The sequence below is a fragment of the Erigeron canadensis genome, chromosome 9 (assembly GCF_010389155.1).
Source record: "Erigeron canadensis isolate Cc75 chromosome 9, C_canadensis_v1, whole genome shotgun sequence".
NCBI classification, from domain to species: domain Eukaryota; kingdom Viridiplantae; phylum Streptophyta; class Magnoliopsida; order Asterales; family Asteraceae; genus Erigeron; species Erigeron canadensis.
Genome location: NC_057769.1, coordinates 24,197,774 through 24,220,232, shown reverse-complemented (window position 1 = coordinate 24,220,232; position 22,459 = coordinate 24,197,774). Strand labels below are relative to the sequence as shown.

Sequence of the window (22,459 nt, the reverse complement as noted above, 5' to 3'; positions counted from 1 at the left end):
TGAGCAGATTCCTGTGATCTGGTACTTCTGGTTCGCTTAGGAACAACATGATCCACAATTTCCAAAATCAATGTGTTAAGTTTTCCTTTGTGAAAGGAGCCTCCAATTCTAGGTCTTGTTATACTCTCTCTGGAAAAATTGGAGTTCCTCCATGATTAGGCCCACGCCGACGTTCAATTGTCTAAAGAGAAATATGGAACACCCTCGATTGTTGGTGGTGGAGTATGAGGTTTCGAGAGTGAAGTGACCTTCGGTGATAGGAGTTTGATCTCCTCTTTTTGATATACTGATAGGAGTTTCACTGACGATATGCTAAAAACTTAGGATATGTATTGCTCAAAGATAACTATTATTAAGAAAGTCTATAGTCTAAAGTAGTTATTATATTTTAATTTTTGATATCCAGCTCTGTGTCAAGTATGACAATACAAATAAAATTCATACAGACATGAAAAGGATAGCTAAATAAGAAGCATAAATATAGCAAACGACGAAATTGCGATAAAAAGCATTATTTAGTCTAAACTTGTTGGATACCCCCACTTCGGTTACGGGTTGGTATGACCACGCTAAGAGATAACTATATAACTTGCCAATTAATGAAATTTCTTCATTGGCCTTAAATGAATGTCAGGAGACCTATAGATCAAAACCTATCAATTAAGATAAGTTCTACATCATCAAAACAATATGATACTGAAAATTAACAGAATAAATTTTCCATACCTTTTTGGGCTGTAGTTATCAATATCCATCATGTCAAGACCAAAAGTGTCAGGCAAGCTAGGTGTTGGATTCAAGTTTTGGTTAATCGATTAATGTTTGCATATGCATACGTCTTGCTTATTTCTATATTCGGAGTGTTATAGATATGTTGAAGATACTCAATTTTCGTAGAATATATCCTAACAACACCAAGAAGAAGATGATCCGACATTCTCAACAGAATTGGGACTTGTGGATTCATTATTTGCTTTGCAAACATCAAATTAATGCATCAAAATAATAGCCAATATATACTGTCAAGAAAAATCATGAAATCTTAACCAAACAAGTCAAGTTGAAAGCAAGATAGTACAAAATGCATTCACTCAATCTATTGATGTCCTTTGATTCAGGCTCATAAGCAACAAGCGTAGGTAAAGATTTCCCGATTTCAACTATGGGTGCACCACTTGTTCGGAACCCCTGTATAAAATCTATTGATGCATCAGATAGGCGAATGTGGTATAGCTTTTCAAAGGATCTCGTACAACCATCCCTTTCATTATCCATACGACTTCTGGGTGTGTGTCAAGAGAGAATTAAAAACACCAAGAGACTCCCTTAAATTATATATATACAAACTAGATTAATCCCGTGCGTTGCACGTTTATATTTTTTATATTTATGTATAGATTCCTCGTACAAATTGAGGTGAATGATTATATATCATAAAATAGACTTTTGTATTCTGAATAGACTAAAATTAAAAAGTCGACAACACAAAATATACTAAACCTTATTATAAAGAAAAAGTTGCAAAGATGAAAGGATTCAATCATAAAATATATATATAAATATAAATTGAATTATAGATTCGTCAAAAATTTCTTAAAAACAATATTTTTCGTGGTGTTTCTAATGTTACCTTCTTGTCCAAAATAAAACCTTAAAACATTATTGTTTACTTTCGAACCGTTAACACTTGTATAAAATCACCATTGAAAATCACAGCTTTCCCACCAAACGTCTCATTCCAAACGAATGTTTATGGACCGTTGGGTCTCATCCCAAATACAGTAATGAGTTTTCGTATGCGTATTAGACCAACAAAATTTAGTATCACGATGAATACAACAAAATAATGTTTCAATAACATTTACTGGAAGAGCAAAGCTGAAATGAACTATTTTTCCACCTTTGAGTAACATGTTTTTTATGTTCTGTTATTTTTAACTATATCTTGTTTATTTATTAATATTTTTAAATATATTTTAATATTGATTATTCTTATCATTTGGTAAAAAATATATTTTTATTAGATGTAAGTTGATTTGGAAGATAGTATAAAAATATATTTATTCTTTATTATATTTTAACGATATAAGGGTCAGTTAAGATATGATTTAAGGAAATTTGACACATAATCAAATCTTTTTATTATACGAGCATAATACCCGCACGTTGCGGCGGAATTTTGTTTTAAGAATGAGATAGATTCAGGGGTAGTTTAGTCCAATTGTAGAGATGGGTATAGAAAGATGTATTAAGGCCGGTGAGGGGCATTTTGGACTTTTCAGGTTCTTAATGACTTAAAGCTAGTTTGCTTTATAAGGGAGTATAGATTTTAACAATATAGGGGGTCAGCTAAAATATGATTTAAGGAAATTTGACACATAATCAAATTTTTAGTTGTGTTCATTTAAAAAAATTAATTAAAATCTAAAAAATAAGAAACCTTAATCATATAAACGACCTAAAATCAATGGTACATACACAAATATATTTTAAATGTCTATGTAAAAGTTAGATAAAATTATTATCATTTTAATGTAGATGATAATATATTTCTATAACTGTGTGTCATTGTATCATTGTAGACGATGCTACTCACCATTGTAATTTAAATCTTATGCAAATGTTGTGTTGCTTTATTTAGATTGATATATATTGTACTTTAAGTCTTTGGGATTTAGCCCAACTGGACATTTAATATCTTTTATGTCTTTCAGCAAAATATTGGTCACGGGTTCAAAACCTTTGAAAGACATATTAGGAAGTCTTTGCCAATGAGGTGGAACATGAGGGTTTTCTCTAGCATTAGCTAGTTTCCTCCAGAACGGTAGTGGGACTACCAAGCCAGTCATGCCCTCGGATTGACTGTGCTGGTGACGTGGTCGATCTCTACCGGACGATGAAGAGGCATGCCGCTGAGTCCAATCACCACTGCTATTCACTATATATATATATATATATATATATAAGTAATTAAGTAACTGCTCAGTACCGCCTTCCGCGGGTTATATATATATTGTACTTTAAAAATTAGTAATTTGATATTTTATTTTATAAAAATAAAGGTTATAATATGGTTTTTGAGAACTTAGTTATATCTCTATCTAACTCTATATCGTTTTTAGGTTTGATCACATGCATTCATGTAAGTCAGGAATAAAATATGGCACTGCTTTGTAATATCTAAATTTTATTGCGAATGTCATGTTATTTTATTAGCTTTATGTATATTGTAGTTCAAACTTAGTGATCTGATATGTGATTTTGCAAAATTAAATAAATAAATGCAAAATTGGATATAACTTGGATATATAAATAGAATAAATAGTATAAAAAGTATGAAGATGTCACATAAAATATACATGTTTGAAGATTGCCAAAATTATATGACATGGGTATATACAAAAATTTATACTTAAATCAAATGGTGTTGGATTCGATAGAATGGTGTTGGATTATTTGACTATGGCATGCCTTAATATAGAGATTCAAATTAACATTGGCCTACTGCCTTAATATTACATTAATTTATAAGATGAAATATATAATGAGATTAGAAAAAAATTCAATAAAGAATAATAAAGTTAGATGGCTTTAAAAAAGAATTGTAAAGTTATAAATGTAAAGTTTTGTCGTAGATGTACTGCTTTGAAAATTTAAATTATTCGAATAATACTTTTATCAAGTAATAATAAGTATTGTGGTGTTTTAGCAAAATTGTATCAGCCGACTTGTATTAAACAATTACTATTTTGGGTCAGCAAATTATTACTAATCATGTAGATAGATCAAATGGCATTGTGTTTTTACTATGTCACAACGACCCCGGGTTCAAATTCTAGTGCTCGTGATCTTTTTTAATTCTAAGTTGAAAGCATTTATAACTTCTACTTGGTTTGTTACCCGTACGATATGTGGTTATTTAAAAATATTGTTTTAATTATATGAATATTTATAATAACTTTTAACAACTATACATTATTTAGGCATATACATATAAATCTATATTATCATTAAATGAAAATTTTTACATTTATTGAAATAGATAAATTCAAAATATAACTCTTATTATTTATGAAAATTTTTGCATTTATATAAAAACATACGTTATCAAATATTCATATCAACTATCACATATTATACTTCATACAATACTAATGAACATAAAATGAAGTTAAAATGTAAATATAATGTAAAATCATAACGATCTTTTATTTTTTGCAAAGTGATATGTGACTTATTAGAATTTCATCACACTCTTTCAAAGAAAATAGTTTCATAAAACTTATTTCATCAAATAATAAAATTCATAAAAGTTGAAAAGCTTTAATTAGATATAGTTAGAAACCAAATTCAAATTATAATTAGATTATAAAGAACAAACCTATTATTCAAATTACGTTGAATTCGCCTAGTAATTGATAATAGTTTTTATAAAACGTAAAATCACCACCACGAAAAGAATAAAAAACTATATTAAAATGTGATATATAATATTGGTTATATTAGATAGTAAAATTAAGAAATAAATAATTTGAAAACCAAATATTTTCCAATTTTAAAAATAGATTTTAAATTCATACGGTTTCTATTATGATATAGAATGTGATTTTTTACTTTTATTTTTGTAAGATTTTGTTTATATATAGATTTTATTTTTATTTAATTTAATAGTTTTAAATAATATAATTTTGTAGATTTATATATTGTAAAAAAATATAGAGATGCCACATAGGATAAAGACCTATGTGGCAATTTTTAAAAATAATTTTAAATTGTAGATAGGATAACTATTGTTTTAATATTTATATAGATATACATATGGTGATGTGTCGAACCTTTAGAGCAAAGCAATATTAAAGTGACACGTAGGACAAAAGCTAGTGTGGCGAGCTTGGAGATATGTCACACGAGCGTTGGAAGATAGAGAATTATATATAGAGAGAGATAAGGTTGAGAGATAATAGGGAGGTATAGTTCTGTAAATTCTTCACTTGTCAGATCAAAAGACATAATGAGAATGTGATAGGTAAGTACACCATCCACTTCAATGCTATCATAGGCATTCCAATAAATAAATCCGTCAACAACTGCCTGAGAGGATCCCATTGAAATCGATTCACGAGGACAAGTGTTGCTTAGTGGACTTCTCCAAGCCCCTAAACTCAATGTAAATACCTTAACTTGGGTGGTTGCATTTCTTACACGATACGGAATCTTGAGAATCTTAGGATCAAGAGTGTTAGGACAAACCCCAAAAAAAACATTAATCCTACTACACACCTTATAATCTACGACAGTAAGGACGAAATTCTCTATTGAAGGATTCCAAATAACCATATTTCTTTTAAAATCGTAAAAGCAAAACAAGCCATGAGAGCTACCGACTAAACGTGTTTTTCTACAAAAATCGGGAACAGACAAATTAAACTTTTGAAGTGGGAAAGTGTCATCATCGACAATGGACACATATTTTACCTCCTGCTGAGAATCGTAGAAATCTTTACCTCTTATAAGCAGACGACGGGGCTGCTGCTGGATGTGGCGGCGGGTACGACCGGTAACAAACTTCTTGCTATCGATCATCGACTTCCATGCTTTCGACACCGATCTGTATTGAACCACCCATTTTATATCAGGAATTCTATGAATGATTTCCATTTGGATTTCAAAGGGGATGTTGTTCGACATTTTTGGGTAGGTATGTTGTGAGTGATGTTAATTTGATTCAGTTTCCGCGTGGGTTTCAATCTTAAAACCCTTGGTTGGTTGTGTTGTGATTGCAAGTGGCTGAGTTTTTTATGGTTTATGTTGACACGATTTTAACACAAAACATTTTATTCTTTTAACACATGTTTTTATCTTTATTCTTTTTGACCAAAAAAAAATAATGAAGAGATGAAATCTTTTAAAATATCTGTGAATATAAGAAAACAAATTTTAAAACAAAAACAACTTAAAACTGATGGTTTATTATAAGCAACTTAACATGTGTTATATATTGATAATATTGATATTGATATAATATAACTTGGTTTGTTTAACTTGTTTTATGCTTATAGGACTAACAATCTTGATATACAAGACCTATCATAAGGCCTGCTTTTTTGATTATTTTTTAGATCAAAGACAATTTATTGGAAAGACCGGATTAAATTCGGTGAAAATGTGACATATATTAATCGAGTTAGATTCATAGAAACTACATCTTTTTACACAAATAATATTGTTTTTTGTTTAAATTCTTTAAATTTCTGGGTTTCATTCTTTTATATTTTTATTTGCGTGATTTCTAATATAGATCATTTTGATCTAAATCTTCATACATTGTAATAATATAAAATACTGTGTAAGTTGGCTAATACGGCCGACAATTTCATTTGTTTTTATTAGTAAAATAATAACAAGGTGATTCGTAAAGCCACACAATTATTGTTTTTATGCATTGTCTTCTTAAAAGATAATACCAGGGACGCGATATCATAAATATGTTTACTCCAAAAAATACATACTAATAAAACGAACAAAAAAAACCCATATATTAAACTAAAACAAAAAACTAAGAATAATTTCAAAAAAGTCAACAAGTGAAAAAGATATATAAACTGGAGATGTCGAACCAACAAGTTGTAAAAAGCTAAAAAAAAAAACTATGAATTACAAGATATATGCTTGAAAAACAGGTCGTTATAATATAGATTGAGAATTTATTCATCAAAGAGGTTAAGATCTGTACAAGACCCGGTTTTCATTTTAATCGGTTAATTATTCCAATTAGTTTCAGTACCCAACTCCTTTAATAGAGAAAAAAAAAGAAATGGATTCGAAAACTTACTTTAAGTTTAAGATATTTAACAAATATAAAATGGAGAAAGGTTAGGTAAAGCATGCCGTATTTATCTTAGATAAAGCAGGAGAGGATTATGTAAAATTCAAGGGAAGTTATATAAAATTCAAGGGGACTATGTATGTTTATCAAATTTAAAGATTTAACTTATAACTTTTTTTAGAGTACCAATACCTAAGTGCCGATATGGGTTGTATGCAACTAAGCGCAAATGTATTCAAATTTTGCTCAAGTGACATCTCTAAGAAGATTAATATTTGAATATGCAAAGGCCCTACTTATGTTGATTATTAGCATACAGTATATATTAATAGTATATATTAAAAATTAGATTTTTTCTAGATTTTCAATATTGAACTTGAAATTTTCAATATAGATTTTAAGTACTTTCCTAAAATGTCCCTCTTATCTATTCTATATTTATATAATACCCTTTCTTTCTCCTCAAATCTCAACAATCATCTTTTTTCTCTCTCTTCCATAAATCATTTATTCCTCCAATTCATTCAAAATCTTTTATCTCAAAAACCGTACATCGATAAATTATAAAAATTGTATGAGTGTTCTTAAAATTTTATGCTTTTTCATTAGGGATGTCATTTGATATACTTTCGACAAATTTTTAAATCCGAGGGCAGAGACCGTACGGCTAAGGCATTTGACTATCATACTCTATGACATATCAACTCCTATAACATATCATACTCTATGACCTAGGTATCACCCCACCATCTTATCGCCGCAACTCGCAGGTACTTGCTCTCGTTAATAGTAAATGTTTAAAATATTCGACTCTTTTTTAATATATTCAAACTCCATATAGAAGATGATTTGAAAACGAAGCGCGTAACCCGACCAGGGAAAATAGTGTAACCCGACCACCCACTATTAGCGGCGACGTCGCCGCAAATAGTGGGCCCCCTGTCAGTCAACGTCTGCAACCCATCACGTCATGCCTGTAACCATTCCCGAATCTCGTGGGTGTGGACCCCACTATTAGCGGCGACGTCGCCGCAAATAGTGGGTCCCCCTCGATTTACCTTTTAAATAATTGTTTAATGTTAATACTCGTTTACCTTTTAAATAATTGTTTAGTGTTAACTATTTAGCGGCGACGCCGCAAATAGTGGGTCCCCCACTGGCGTTTCTCGATTTACCTTTTAAATAATTGTTTAGTGTTAACACTCATTTACCTTTTAAATAATTGTTTTTATTTTAATATATGTTAATGTTAACAAATATTTTTGTTGTACTCATGCTATGGTAACTAGTATGGTAACTAGTATTATATGTAAGTATTTTAATATATGTTAACAAATATTCATATATGCTAAGGTAACTAGTATGGTAAGTATATGTTAACAAATATTCATATATGCTATGGTAACACTAGTATGGTAACTAGTATTATATGTAAGTATTTTAATATATTTTAAATAATATTTTTGTTGTACAAAAATTTTAATATATGTTAACAAATATTCATGTATGGTAACTAGTATTATATGTAAATATATAATAATAATAATCATAACAAATAATCATATGTTAACATGGAGTTTTATTTTAGGGAAAAAAATATTAATATCAGTTATTAACTACTGATATTAAAAAAATACTAAAAAACAAGTGTTAGTAAATATATGTTAGAAAGTATTAGTTATATAAATGTTATAGTAGTATAGTTAGGAAAGATTACTTATGTTATTATAGTTAGGAATGATATGATTTTTAGAAATTCATTAATTTTTAGGAAAACATTTGTAGTTATAATTATTGTTTAATATAGTTCATTAATATAGTTTTTATTAAGTTCGTATTAATGTTAGAAACTAAGGTTTGAAAAATTGAGCTTTGTGATTGGTTAATAAAATGTTAGGTCAACTGTCTTTTAGTATATATAAAGATACCCATAGGTCATACATATAAATTATCGCCATCAATATATGATATGATATATTTATATAAAGAATTAATTAGTTTCGACTTTTTCGTATTAGGAGTTTAATAAAAAGTTATATTAATAAAGTTATTTGATAATTCTAGGTAACTAAATATATGTAAATAATATTAAAGATGACACATGTCGTTTAATAAAAACGCCATGTGTCGTCTAAAGAAAACCTTAATCCTGTTTTAGTTTATTGGTATATGTTAAATTTTAAATATAAATTATTATCACACTTTGAATCATTTTTTAACACAAACACATATATAATTATAAAACAGTAAACATGTTTATTTTTAACCACATCATTGTTTTTTGTTTGAAAGGAAATTGAAATTATAAAAGTTTTCAAAAGCTTAAAGTTGAAATTTATATTTTAGATGAGAAAAAAAATTTAAAACTTTTTATTTATCAACCTATTATTCATATTTTTGAATTATTATTACACTAAAGTAAAATGTTTAATTTAATTTTAAAACATTGAACGAATTTAATCATTTATTACAATAGGAGGGCCTGGTGGTACTCTTGGCATGTTTGCGTACAACCAATTTTGATACGCATCTTCTTGATTTGCGTACGTTATTGCTAGTCGACGTGCAGGATCGGTTGCGTGAAATTCCCATATATGTAATAAAAACGATGATTCCTATATATGTATATATATATATATTTACACATACGTATAATATCTATATCTATATTCATAATACATATATATATATAAACAATAAGTTTGAAAAGGAAAAGATACACAAAACCAGCAACTACAAATATGTAATAAAAACGATGATTCCTATATATTTATATATATATATATTTACACATACGTATAATATCTATATCTATATTCATAATACATATATATATATATATATATATATATATATATATATATATAAACAATAAGATTGAAAAGGAAAAGATACACAATACCAACAACTACAAATATGTAATGAAAACGATGATTCCTATGTACCCAAATTTTTTTTCGAAATACACAAAGATTCAGTATGAAAACCACGACTTTAAGGTATTGTGTATCTTATTACATGAATATTGGTTTTCAAGTGTACGATAGATACTTGGACATTCCATATATTTATAGTCTAAAAGTATCGCATCGATGTTTCCTATGCGCTACATCTGTTGATGCTATTGAACAAATACAAAGAACCATTCCCGATATTACAGACTAAGTGACAGCCTGCCACGTCATCAACATTTGCTACATCTGTTGATGCTATTGAACAAATACAAAGAACCATTCCCGATATGTCAATTCCCGATATACTCCCGATATACTCCCGATATACACGTTGCAGACTAAGGTGACAAACTGATGTGGCAGTGCCACGTCAGTCTGTCACCTTAGTCTGCAACGTTGGTCAGTCTGTGTCGGGGGTCCCACTATTAGCGGCGACGTCGCCGCGAATACCCTGGTGGGGTTGACCAGGTCCCTAGTGGTGTTACCCAATGCCTTTGAAAATTGAAATTCTCAATTCGAGCGGTATTTGTGGATCCATTATTTGCTCTACAAAAATAATTTATAAATATCATGTATTGACTTTGACCCACTTTAAATGCCTATTTAATCAAACTCATTTTTTGACTTTCCATTTTCAGTTCCTTACTCCTTTTATAAACCCATTTTAAACCCACATTTAGATGAAAACTTTTTATTAATGAATAATATACTAATGAGAACGGGCTTCACATTTTTCAATTGGTAGAAACATGTTTGGCATCTCAGGTTTAAGTAGATTTGTCAAGCAACAGGATTAAGTGAAATTTTTATAAAAAATAAAACATTTAGATTTTACAAGACTGTATATCTACTAAATCTATTTCAAAAGAATCTCTTTAGAAACGATAAACCCTTGAATCTTGATCATTACTTGTTACACCTATAAAACGATACAAACCAATGGACCAAGGTTCAAACCACCCCTGTTAAATCAAAATTGTATTATTTGCATTGTATGGCTAGATATTGTTATGTAAAGCTCAAATATGATATATGTTATCAAGCTCAACTTTGCCAAGGTAAAGTCTAATACCAGATATTTTATGATCAGTCTGCAAAAATATGTGACACCATTAATACCAGATATTTTATGATCAGTCTGCAAAAATATGTGACACCATTTACAATGGAAGTTAAAGTTTAGATGTTTACCAGCTTAACTAACTCTACAGCCTAAAGACCCGACACCAGATGATGTCAACTAAATTGTCATTAAAACTTGAGCAGAAAAAAAAAAGCAGAATTGACGACTAGAAGATTAAACAATTTTAGACAAGAACTTAGCATCGCCATTGTCGCTCTTCCTTTACAGGCGATCAACATATTGTGTTTATACCTACTGCAATTACAAAACCCAAAAGAATCTTAGTTTTACTGATTGAAAGTAAAAGATAAAGGAAATCATAAAAGCAATAATTTAGAGATGAATGTAAAACACAAATAACTTACCTAATATTTATATGTAAATGAAAGCAATGGTGGTTATCTAGCTTGACATCTGAAGCTTTGAAAGCTTCGGAGTGACCTTCAGGGTAATATCGCCATACGGTTCATCTTGCTTTACATCAACAAGATCACAGCTCTTCAAGACCTAATCCAGTAACCAACCATGAGAGTTAAAATTGTTGTAAAAAAGTTTGAACGGAAAAGTTTAAACTACAAAGAATTTAAAAACATGCCAAAAGACATCAAGTTTTGGTTTTTGATAGGAAAGAAAGGGACTAGTAGACTATGCAAGAAAAAACTTACCAGTGTCTCAAAGAAGAATCTAGAACATACTTTTCTGGTCTTGCCTTCTAAAATGCTCTTCATACTAACAGATCCTGAGTTCTCCGAGGAAGAAGGGGTAGCTGATGACTTTTCTTTTATGTGTTGTGCCACAGCCCTGGAATTCCATCATCAAAGACACATCAAATCAAGCTACATGACTATATACAACCACAAATATCATACAGAATAAAAAAACTACTTGGTTCTCGGTAACAATGAGCCAGCTTCTGGTGGTGGTCTTTGTCGTCCAGATGAATAATCTGTATCAGGGGTACCCCTCAAACCTGTGTATTCAAGGGTGAGACATAGTACACACGATTTTTTTGGTTGTAGTCAAAGTTGTAAAATATATTATACAAACTTGATATGTTTGGACAATGTTCAAGACAAAAACAAACATAACACTGAACGGATAAAAGTAATAAACTTACTTGGTGTACCCTCATTGTCATCTTCTAAGCAAGCAAGCTCCTAAAATAGAAATGCAATAGTGAGTTTGAATAATCACCATAAACAGTACAAAAACTTGATGATGTTAAGAAACATACTTCATTGTCATCCACCTCAGGAATATCAGATAAACCACCACTATTTTCAAAACCTTGACGACTTTGAAGAAATGGAAATGGCGTTTCAGTTTCGGAGACAAAAGATCCAACAGATGATGTAGGGTCCGGAGTAAATCCTACATCAGTCCCTGCAGTAGTTTGGGTCTGATATGATTTTGACCCTCCATCAGTAGTGATGGCAGGTGTGTTTTTGTCCTCCGGGGGTGGAGAAGAGAATGATCTATTATCTGGAGAATTTATTGGTATCATATCATTGTCACTGGGGTTCACAAAATCAGCAGAACGTCTGATTTCCGCAGCATCAGGTTCAGCCTGTTCAGTGTTAAACAGATTTGAAGACCCCACAACATCGGCAGATTGTCTAATTTCACTAGTATCAGGTTCAGGTTGTTCAGTGTTAAACGGATCCGGGTTTGAAGACCCCTCCATGTCATCCGATTGTCCAACTTTCCTTGCATCGGGTTCAGCTTGTTCAGTGTTAAACAGGTCAGGTTTTGAAGAAATGTAGTCCTCCTCAAACATTTGGCGATTATCACCCAACCCTGCACATAAACTCCAATAAGTTAACTCTATTCGTTTGGAACCCAATATTATATGGTCATATCTAAGTATGTCATTTAGTAGGATGCTTTAAAAAGTTTAATGGTGAATTTATAAGTTGGTTTGGACTGACCTCAAAAGTAAAACTATAACTACAAAAGCCATTAAACCACTAACCATCAATGATAGGGCCAAAAAGGACGTGTTCCTTTTTATAGGCATTGTTTAACTTCCAAGCACCCAAAAGAGAAGATACCCCTTTTCTTTTACGTTTCAGGTCGCTGGCATCATCTAGAGACTTTTTCATGAACCTAATTTAACCATAAAAATTTTAATAAAAACAGATGGCAAGAGAGCATAGATGAAACAATTAATGGTCGAAAACCGTACTCATTGCTCAAGACTGTCGCTTTATCGTATCTCAACCTTCTCCGTTTTACCCTTGGCTGCTCGGGTACAACTGGCTCACACTGCTGAGGAGAAGGTGCCAACCCTGTACACCATATGACAACCCATTCTAACGTTAGAGATGGCAATTCTGCCACATTTTCTTTATTAAAAAAATGCAGAATAGGTTATGTTCATTTCATGCAGGTCAAACAAGTTAGATAAACAAGAGCTAAAAAGGGTAAATGACTTAAACATACTTGATGACAAACTTGAGAGATAATTGTTGGCAACTATAGTTACAAAGAATCATTAACAAAAAGTATTCAAGGCCAACCAAACCCGACCTTTTTCAACTAGTTATTTTTGGTTGTCCCAACTCACCTGACAACCCTTTCTAACGTTACTAAAATGTATATCTATAACCAAAAAAAAACCACTCAATTAGTAAAATATAATTATGCTTGTCCCAACAGACCTGACAAACCCATTTTAATGCTACTAGATACTTATAATTATAAAAAGAACCACACTCACCGTATGAGACAGGCGGGACCGAGTTATCTTGAACAAGTTCATGTTCATGTTCAGAATGAGCAGATTCTGGTGATCTGGTAACTCCGGTTTGTTTAGGTACACCCTGATCCACAACATCTTCCAAAGTCAATGAATTGTCAGATTTTTCCTTTGTAAACAAAGCCTCCAACTCTAGGTCTGGTTCCACCCTCTCTGGAAGAATTGGAGTACCCCCATGATTAGGCTCACGTAAACGTTCAAGTGGACTGAGTGATTTTTCCTTTGCGAACTGAGCCTCCAATTCAATGTCTGGTTCCATCCTCTCTGGAAGAATTGGAGTACCCCCCTGATTAGGCTCACGTAAACGTTCGAGTGGACTGAGCGATTTTTTCTTTGTGAACTGAGCCTCCAATTCAAGGTCTGGTTCAACCCTCTTCGGAAGAATTGGAGTACCCCCGTGATTAGGCTCACGTAGATGTTCAAGTGGACTTCTGTTATCCTCATCATTAGGAAGATTATTAGCATCAGGATCTGGAAAACCCTCAATTGTTGGTCGTGGAGTATGAGGATGGGGGCTGCAGTAAAAACATGCTTAAATTATTACTTCGTCAAAATTATTACAAAGACCTATGCTTGTTTATTCGTGTTTGAATACTGCAAGACATGATATGGTGTCACCATCTCATATTATCGTTCTTACAGATGATAGAAGAAAGTTACCAGGTTTGCAAATACAATAAACTTTGGTCGAAGGAAAAGCCTAGTAACTGCGTTTTGCCTTTATATGCTCAAGGTGTTAACATTGCAGAATTATTATGGATCATACTGTTTTGTTGGGATTTCAAGCAAGACATATGGAAATTGAAAATGCCTATATTACTAATACAAGTAATTCAGAAACATATGAAGGTAAACTTATTTAAAGATTCAGGATCCATAACTGTTAAAAGCTTAGACGGTTGGTGTGCAAATATGTCTAGTACTCTAGTTTCAACTATATGCTTTCAATAAAGTATGAAGATTTTAAGGATAAACATTATTGAAAAGTAATATCTATCAGAAGCATACATTTCTTCTTCGTGAATTGACATTTCTTCGTCGTGAACCGAATGAGGCCCTGAGTTATCCAAAGATAAAGATGGAGTACGAAGTGCCTTCTTCTATAAAAACAACACAATCTGATATTAGACTTTCATCAAAAACACCTAAATTACTCATGTATCAACCAAAAGATGTAAAGCTGCAACACTTGCCTCACCAAGAGAAATCTTAACATATCCAGCAGGAGTTTGATCTCCTCTTTTTGATATACTGATAGGAGTTTGATCTGATAATAAGGTAAACTTTAGATATTAATTGCTCAGAGACAAAATATATAACTAACTATTACTAAACCTTACCAGTTAATGAAATTTCTTCATTGGCCATAAGATGAGTGTCAGGATACCTATAAATCAAAACCTATCAATTAATATATGTTCTACATCATCAAAACGATATGGATTCAATACAGAAAAATAAAAGAGATAATTTCCCATACCCGTTTGGGTTGTAATTATCAATATCCATCAAGTCAAGAGCAAAATTATCAGGCAAAGTGATGGATTCAAATTTAGCTTGATTAGCATCCTGTGGAAGATTAATGTCTGCATATGCATACGTCTTGCTTATTTCTATACTCAGTGCGTTATAGTCATGTTGAAGATACTCAACTTTCTTAGAATATATCCGAACAACACCAAGAAGTAGATGACCGGACAATCTCAACGCAATTGGGGCTTGTGGATTCATTATTTGCTCTGCAAACATCAAACTAATGCATCAAAATAACAGCCGATATACAATCAAGATATTCGTGATATCCCACCTAAACAAGTCATGTTGAATCAAGAGAGCACAGAACACATTCAATCAATGAACAAATTAAGGTTTTCTGTATCTGCAATAAGTGGACTGCTTCTTTCAAAAAGTTTACTGATAGGAACTCTTATAACTCTGATAAGCGATGCCAAAGAACCTGTAGATAGTGACAGTTCTATGACTTCTATCAATAATTTTCTACACAAATAGCTTAACTTAAACTGTTTAACATATAAAAAATGTTAAATATTGATTACATCACCTATACAACTACATACAAGATGATCAGATTACATTACAAATTTTACAATTATTATAACATAAATACAATAAGAAACAAACAAAACAATCTTTTATGCTTTCAATGTTTTCCTAAATGACAAAGCAATATAATCTTGAAAACCAAAATCAAATCATGCCACTGCGCAAATCTCTACATAAAACTTGAAAACATGCAGCAAACAAAATTAACGACTTTCACCAACTAATCATAAACAAAAATAACTTATAATCTTGATACAACCAATTATATATACATACTGTGATAAAAATTAAACATAAACTCAAGATTGGCAAAAAGTAGTGACTAATATTAATGGCCTAATTTGAAAAAAAATACAAGATTTAAAAGAAGAACTAACCAACAGTTGATGGGATATTAATGGTGATATAATTAGATTTCTTGAGCCTGTTCTGAAGATGGGCAGCACACCAGACTGTACCTAATGGCCCCTTTTTTGCTAGCAGATTATGTGAGTAAAACATCTTTCTTTCTCAAGATTTGGTTTGTTTTTTTTTGACAGAAAAATCGGAACTTAGTCTAATTATGAGAAACTGGGTTTTCTTGATGGTAAGTTTTTTGTGTTAAAAATTGAAACTTTATTATTGGGTTTTGTCAAAAGATGACAAATTGGGTTTTCTTGATTTGTAATAAGATAAAAATCGAAACTTTTTACTGGGTTTTGTAAGATTATGAATATTGGTAACTCGGTTTTCTTGATTGTAGTTTTTAAGAGATAAAAATTGAAACTTTTTACTGAGATTTGTAAAAAGATGATGAATTTGGTTAAAGGATTTTTTTGAATGATTATTGAGAGAAGAAAAGGCAAAATGAAAACTGAATCTTTTTATGAATGTGGGGGGAGTGGGGTGGTGTGGGTTAGGGTTAGGGTTTCAAATTTGAGAGAATATTAAGGGGCGCGGGAACGGAAATGGCGCCATTTATAGAAAAAATCCCCAATTTATGATATGGGCTGGGTCTTATTGGTACCGGCCCGGTTGATTTTGTTTACTTACTTTTATTATTGGAGTTTTCTAATGATTTTTTCCTTGTGCTAAATTTACCTTTCCTTCTTAATCTGCTTTAATTACTCCTTATAATACCTCTAAATTTATTTAACATAACTAGCATGGTACTCGCGCAATGCTGTGACGGTGGCGGAGACGACGGTCTAGTAGTGGCGGTGTCAAGTGATGTAGGTTGATACTAAGGTGACAGTGAGAATAATTTAGAAGATAAGAGCTTCAAGTGTTAAATATTAAAATGAGGGTTTAAAGTGTAAATTAATTCATTAAGACAAATTTAGTACTTTATAAAAAAAAATTTCATAATGAGTTTAATTAAAAGTAATTTAGTACTTTTGTATTTAACTAATTTCTAACACTTTCAAAAAATGGGAGTTGATAATTATCAAGGAGTTTAGATAAGTTTTTTCCAATATTTGATTGACCCAAAAACTTACTCCCTTTCATTGTTTATAAGTTCTATAATTCCACCCATAATTTAGCATTACCTCCATAAATATTTTGCTTAGTAAATTCTTTCTAAATTTTCTATTCTTTTTAATTTTTTATAAACCAATTCTAAAGCCTCTAATTTCTTTATCATTTCTATGTGGATCATAAATAATTATTTATAATTGTTTGCAGCAATATATTTTGACAGAGATTTTTCATTTAATTTCTAATATTATTATTGATTTATTTTTGTAGAGAAAATATAATATCCTTTATGTAGTAAATGATTTAGTTTTGTAGAGCAAGTGTAATATGTGTAATGTATTACTCAATTGTGATTTTTACTATAATTATGATAGTGAAAGAGGTGTTGTTATACACCCAAATTAAATGAAATCTGTCTTACATGCTAATTTTTTAACCTATAAAAATACATGAAGGCCCAATTATATATTAATTATACATGTTATTGAAAATCATTCAAATTCAGACTTCAAAAAGATATCATATTGTCTTTGCATTTGCTTTAAGTGAAAAAACTAGGTTGTGTACTACGTTTATGATGTGTGTAAAATATATAAGATTATCAATAAATCTAATATGATTAATCCGTGTATTTAAATTAAGAAAAACTAAAAGGAGATATATAAAAAGGATAGAGAATTTCACTTTTTTTTTATTGATGTCTATAAATCTTTAATCCAACTTGATCTGTTATCTCTAAATCAGTAAAAAAAATTAGAAAATAATCATAATAGTTTAAACTTCCATGTTTACATATAGACACTTACAAATAAACATACCACACATATGATACCACACTTTTACATTAATAACCACCTACCAATTATAATAGTAAGAAATGACATAAACCAACTAAATGGTGCCATATATGGAGTATTTTTTGTTGAACCTCAATTTTGTACTAATATTTTCCTCTACTAATCGATCAGTCTCTTTTTATGTTTTCTAGTAAACAAAATCATTGATATTTTATATTGTTTAGTAGATAAACTCTCAGAAACTTTTCACTTTGCTACTTCTAAATTTTAGATTTAGAGGCGTCAAGTGCATGTTTAAATGAGATGGTAGGAAAACTTGATAAGGTGAACCTAACCATTGTATGAGGATGTTCCACATTCCACAATATGAATCTAAAACAGCTAAGAATGTTCCCATGATAAAGGGGTTAACATGGTAAGGGCCTATTCAAATTTGACAATGAGACTGCAACCCGTATATGATCAATTTATGTTAATGGGGATATATCTTTCATGCATAAGGAAGAAACAATCTATCACTTGCGTAAAGAACTAGCAAAGCTTTTGACACGACTCACTATTAGTTTCAAGAAGGATAAAGATTGTTACCCTTTTGAAAATTTCGGATATCCAAAATTTCGGATATCCGATATTTTCGGATATTTTTGATAGTTTTGGATAGATTCGGAAAATAAAAAGCAAAATATTGATTTTTTTAAGAAAATAAGGTTTTCAAATATTTCGGATAATTTTCAAAAATTACTATCCGAATCCGAAATTTCAGATATCCGAAGTTCGGATATCCGAAATTTTGGATATCCGATTTTTCAGATAAATTCGGATTGGATTTTCGGAATTTTTCGGATACGGATAGTTTTGAACACCCCTAAGCAAAGGTCGCATGTGAGGGGTATCATTAAACACTAATTTAGCATGACTGTCTGAGTAGTTGTTTGTTGATTTTTACTTTTATTTTATTTTATTTTTTTTTTAATATGTTTTTACTTAATGTTTATCTTTTATTTGTTTTAATCTTTTTTAGTCATTTAACAGTTGTTTATTTTTCATTTGGTTTTATACTAACTTTGCCTTTTAGCTTCTCTCTATGGTTTTTTTTTACTCCAAACTTTTGGTTTTACCAATTATTATATGTTATGTTACCTATTTTTGCTATCTAAGTGTCATTGTCTACTTTAAAATAAGTATCATATTAAGAGTAATTGTCTTTTATGTTAAGGAATAGTAAAATATTGTATATCATTTTACTTTAATTTTTTATACATTATTTGTATTTAAGTTGTCAGTTTGTTTTTCTATACAATATATATAACTTTTGTATTATAAGTTCTCTTTATTTGTATTTATCTATTAATTGATTTATTTATTTAAAAGTGTCACTAACCTCTCGATTATTTGATATAATCTGAATTAAACATGAGCAAAAATCACAAAAAACCGAAACCGGACCGGTACCGATGGTATTCGGTATCAGTACCGGTATTGGAGATTTGGCTTAAACGGTTTCGATACCAACTGGTTCGGTACCAAAGAAACCGAATAGTGATACCGAATTTGACTTTCTAAATAAATATAGTACATTGTCCATTAATTCGTTTCTTAATATATAATATATATATATATTAAAAAGATAAAATGAGAACCAAGAATATGTCGAAAACTGTGAGAACTATTTTATATAAGGATAATATCGTAATTATATAAAATCAATATAAATAATTCATTAACTCCGTAAATTTCTCATCCATCAGTTATATTCAACTATCTTGATATTGATATTCCAATTAATATTTAATAATTTATGCCGTTCTAAAGAATTATTTTATATTTATTATCATATATTCATATTATCGGTTATAATTAATATAGCAAATTCCAATCACATGTATAGCATTTCACTTTCAGATTTCTACCGTCAATATGTTTTTTTAATATCTAGATAGAAGGGTTAAAAACCAAATCAGATATGTTGATCTTACATTCCAATCATTCATGTTTCCTATTAAAGTCATACGCCATATTTTATATTTAACAACTTTTTATTTGAAATTATATATAGCCATCTTTATATTCCAATGAAATGAAATATTGAAATGCCATATTCCAGTTTATTTTTTAAGGAGGTACATTACATTAGCATAACTAGTTCAATATTTTGCAACATGTACTCAAATTTTATACGTCAAAAAAGTACCTCTTCAAATAATAACACTCTGGATGTATTTGACAGATTTTCAAGTTTTTTTCGTATTTGATCGGTAGATATGTGTACACTTGTGAACACACATATTAACATGTGTCCCACATAAATTTTTGTATGAAAGTTTTATATAAAAAACGTACTCGTATAAAACATACATGTGTACCTGTGCATACGTATTTTTTTATATACATTTGTGTATCTTGTTATGAGAAAAATTGTATATACATACATGTGTGCCTTGTTATAAAAAAATGGTACACGTGTGTTGCGCACATGTGTATCTTGTTATAAAAAAAAATTATAACAAAAAAATAAAGAGTTTAGACAATTTAAATGTACACATGTTTTCTGTAACATTCGTGATTTTTGACTTAATTGACTTATAAATAAATGATATTTGAAAATGAGCGAATTTTTTAGTTTACATGAATTATCGAATGTTTTGTTGCATAGTAACGTAACGTGAAGTCTAATTGTGTTAACGGTCTCGTTTTAGCATTTAAATGGTTAACGATTAGCTATTTGTCGAAATTAGCGGAGCGGGAGCCCAAAAATGGACTCCCTAGGCCGGCCTCACCCCACCCCATCTCCACACTTCTTTTCCCCTTTCTTTTTCCTTATCCCTTCTTTCTCACTCTCCCTCATTCATTTTTCTTCTTCTTCAACCACCAACTAGAAATCATCATAAATTCACCATAAATATATCAAATCTTGTGTTTTAACAATTAAATTAACTAGATCTAATAACCCTAATAATAGTTATCTTCAACATCCAAGAATTTCCAAGCTTAGAAAGTGTTCTTCCATTTTTGTGCCCTAAATCCAAATTTGCAAGTCTTGGGGTTGATTTGGTAAGTTAAATCTCTCCCAAATTCATCATTTTATGTTTGTAATTATGTTTTTGATCTTACACAAGAGTTCTTGGGTCAAATTTTGGGTCAAAGCTCAAATGGGTCAAATTCTAGAGTTTTGGTTATGTAATTAGGTCAAAATCGATGTTAAGGCTTGTTGGGATGAAATGAAACGAATTTATGAGATGGGTTATGTTTAAATAGGTACAAAATTAGTTATTTACAGTTGAAATCGGGCTTGAAGCTTCTTAAGTCAAAAATTAGGTCATTAGGGTTTCTTGGAGTTGCAAAATGGGTAAAAACGATTTTTGAGCTAAATTGTGATGTTTGATTCAAGTATTTGAAATGATATGTTTATTCACATTATATATGTCATACATTACTTAAATTAAGTCTTGGGATCCTTTAAATCATACTCTAGGTTGAATTAGGGTTTGACCAGTGTGAAGTGGGTCAAAATGGTTTCTTGGGCAAGAATTGACTATAGGTCGAATTGTGTAATGGGTTACCTCCATTCATACTAAATTTCGTTTATTTATATACAATTTGAGTCAAGAAGCTCATCAAGTCGAAATTGAGGTCAAAAAGAGGTTTTGGGTCGAATTTAGGTGTGTTTGGTTACAAGGTTATAGTTAGCCAAAAAGTGTGCAGACCTGTTTTGAATACGCCGTAACTCATTCGTTAGGGATCTTCATGAGTCAAACCTTACAGTTCTGAAAAGGTCATTGAGCCCTCTACATTTGTTAAGAATTAAGTTTTGTCTCAATTGGTCATCTTGTGTGCCAAAAGTGGGTCGCAAAACTGGAAGTAGGCAAGGAAAATTGAAAGTAGTCTACAAACTGAAAGTAGTCTACAAATATGAAAATAGTCTACAAATGAGTCGAGTAGTCTACAAAGGAATCGTTTGAGCTTGTTGATCGTCCATTGGTTTCTTATTTGAGTCTCTTAAGTCGTTAATGATTAGAAGTCATGGTTATAACAAGGTGAGACTCTTAATTTGTATTGTAATGTACATATCGATAGGTTGTGAACATTTGGTGGTCGTTGGACGTTTATAGCTTGACTTATACTTGTAATTGTCGGCCAAGGTGAGTTTCGTAGCCCCTACGCTTACTTTATTTGGGGTGGAAAGTGTACTCGTTTATTAAATGCTTGTTGGTTGATACAATTGATTATGATATTGAACGAGATGATAACTACTTAATTGTTTGCTTGCGGTATGTGTTATTGAAACGTTTATTACATATGTATGCTCACATTATGGATTGTTGAATCCACGTTATGGGTATCTCTATACTCACGCTATGGGTATCTCTATACTCACGTTATGGGTATCTCTATACTCACATTATGGGTATCCTTATACTCACGTTATGAGTTGTTAAACTCACGTTATGGATTGTTGAATCCACGTTATGGATTGTTGAA

General features: G+C 30.7%; 2 protein-coding genes across 2 annotated transcripts; both read right to left on the bottom strand.

Annotated features, from left to right (window-relative positions):
• Positions 1-1,032: 1,032 nt before the first annotated feature.
• Positions 1,033-5,688, bottom strand: LOC122583381. Its single transcript, XM_043755793.1, has 2 exons — positions 5,035-5,688; positions 1,033-1,188 (listed from the first exon to the last, which is right to left on the bottom strand). The coding sequence occupies exons 1-2, from the start codon at positions 5,686-5,688 to the stop codon at positions 1,033-1,035; spliced, it is 810 nt and encodes a 269-aa protein (XP_043611728.1).
• Positions 5,689-10,884: 5,196 nt separating this feature from the next.
• On the bottom strand, positions 10,885-16,333 carry LOC122583380 (sister chromatid cohesion 1 protein 3). The gene is made up of 14 exons (XM_043755792.1): positions 16,103-16,333; positions 15,142-15,400; positions 15,002-15,048; positions 14,849-14,928; positions 14,670-14,755; positions 13,623-14,176; positions 13,089-13,191; positions 12,876-13,009; positions 12,138-12,700; positions 12,021-12,060; positions 11,789-11,873; positions 11,569-11,704; positions 11,269-11,410; positions 10,885-11,158 (listed from the first exon to the last, which is right to left on the bottom strand). The coding sequence occupies exons 1-13, from the start codon at positions 16,224-16,226 to the stop codon at positions 11,306-11,308; spliced, it is 2,316 nt and encodes a 771-aa protein (XP_043611727.1). The 5' UTR covers positions 16,227-16,333; the 3' UTR covers positions 10,885-11,158; positions 11,269-11,305.
• Positions 16,334-22,459: the final 6,126 nt, after the last annotated feature.

Coding starts and splice junctions, on each gene's coding strand:
- LOC122583381 (XM_043755793.1), bottom strand. CDS start 5,688: ATGTCGAACAACATCCCCTTTGAAATCCAAATGGAAATCATTCATAGA. Junction 1,189..5,034: donor ATAGCATTGAAGTGGATGGT/GTACTTACCTAT, acceptor GATTTTATACAG/GGGTTCCGAACAAGTGGTGC.
- LOC122583380 (XM_043755792.1), bottom strand. CDS start 16,226: ATGTTTTACTCACATAATCTGCTAGCAAAAAAGGGGCCATTAGGTACA. Junction 14,756..14,848: donor TTTCTCTTGGTGAGGCAAGT/GTTGCAGCTTTA, acceptor TTATAGAAGAAG/GCACTTCGTACTCCATCTTT. Junction 13,010..13,088: donor GCGACAGTCTTGAGCAATGA/GTACGGTTTTCG, acceptor TGGTTAAATTAG/GTTCATGAAAAAGTCTCTAG.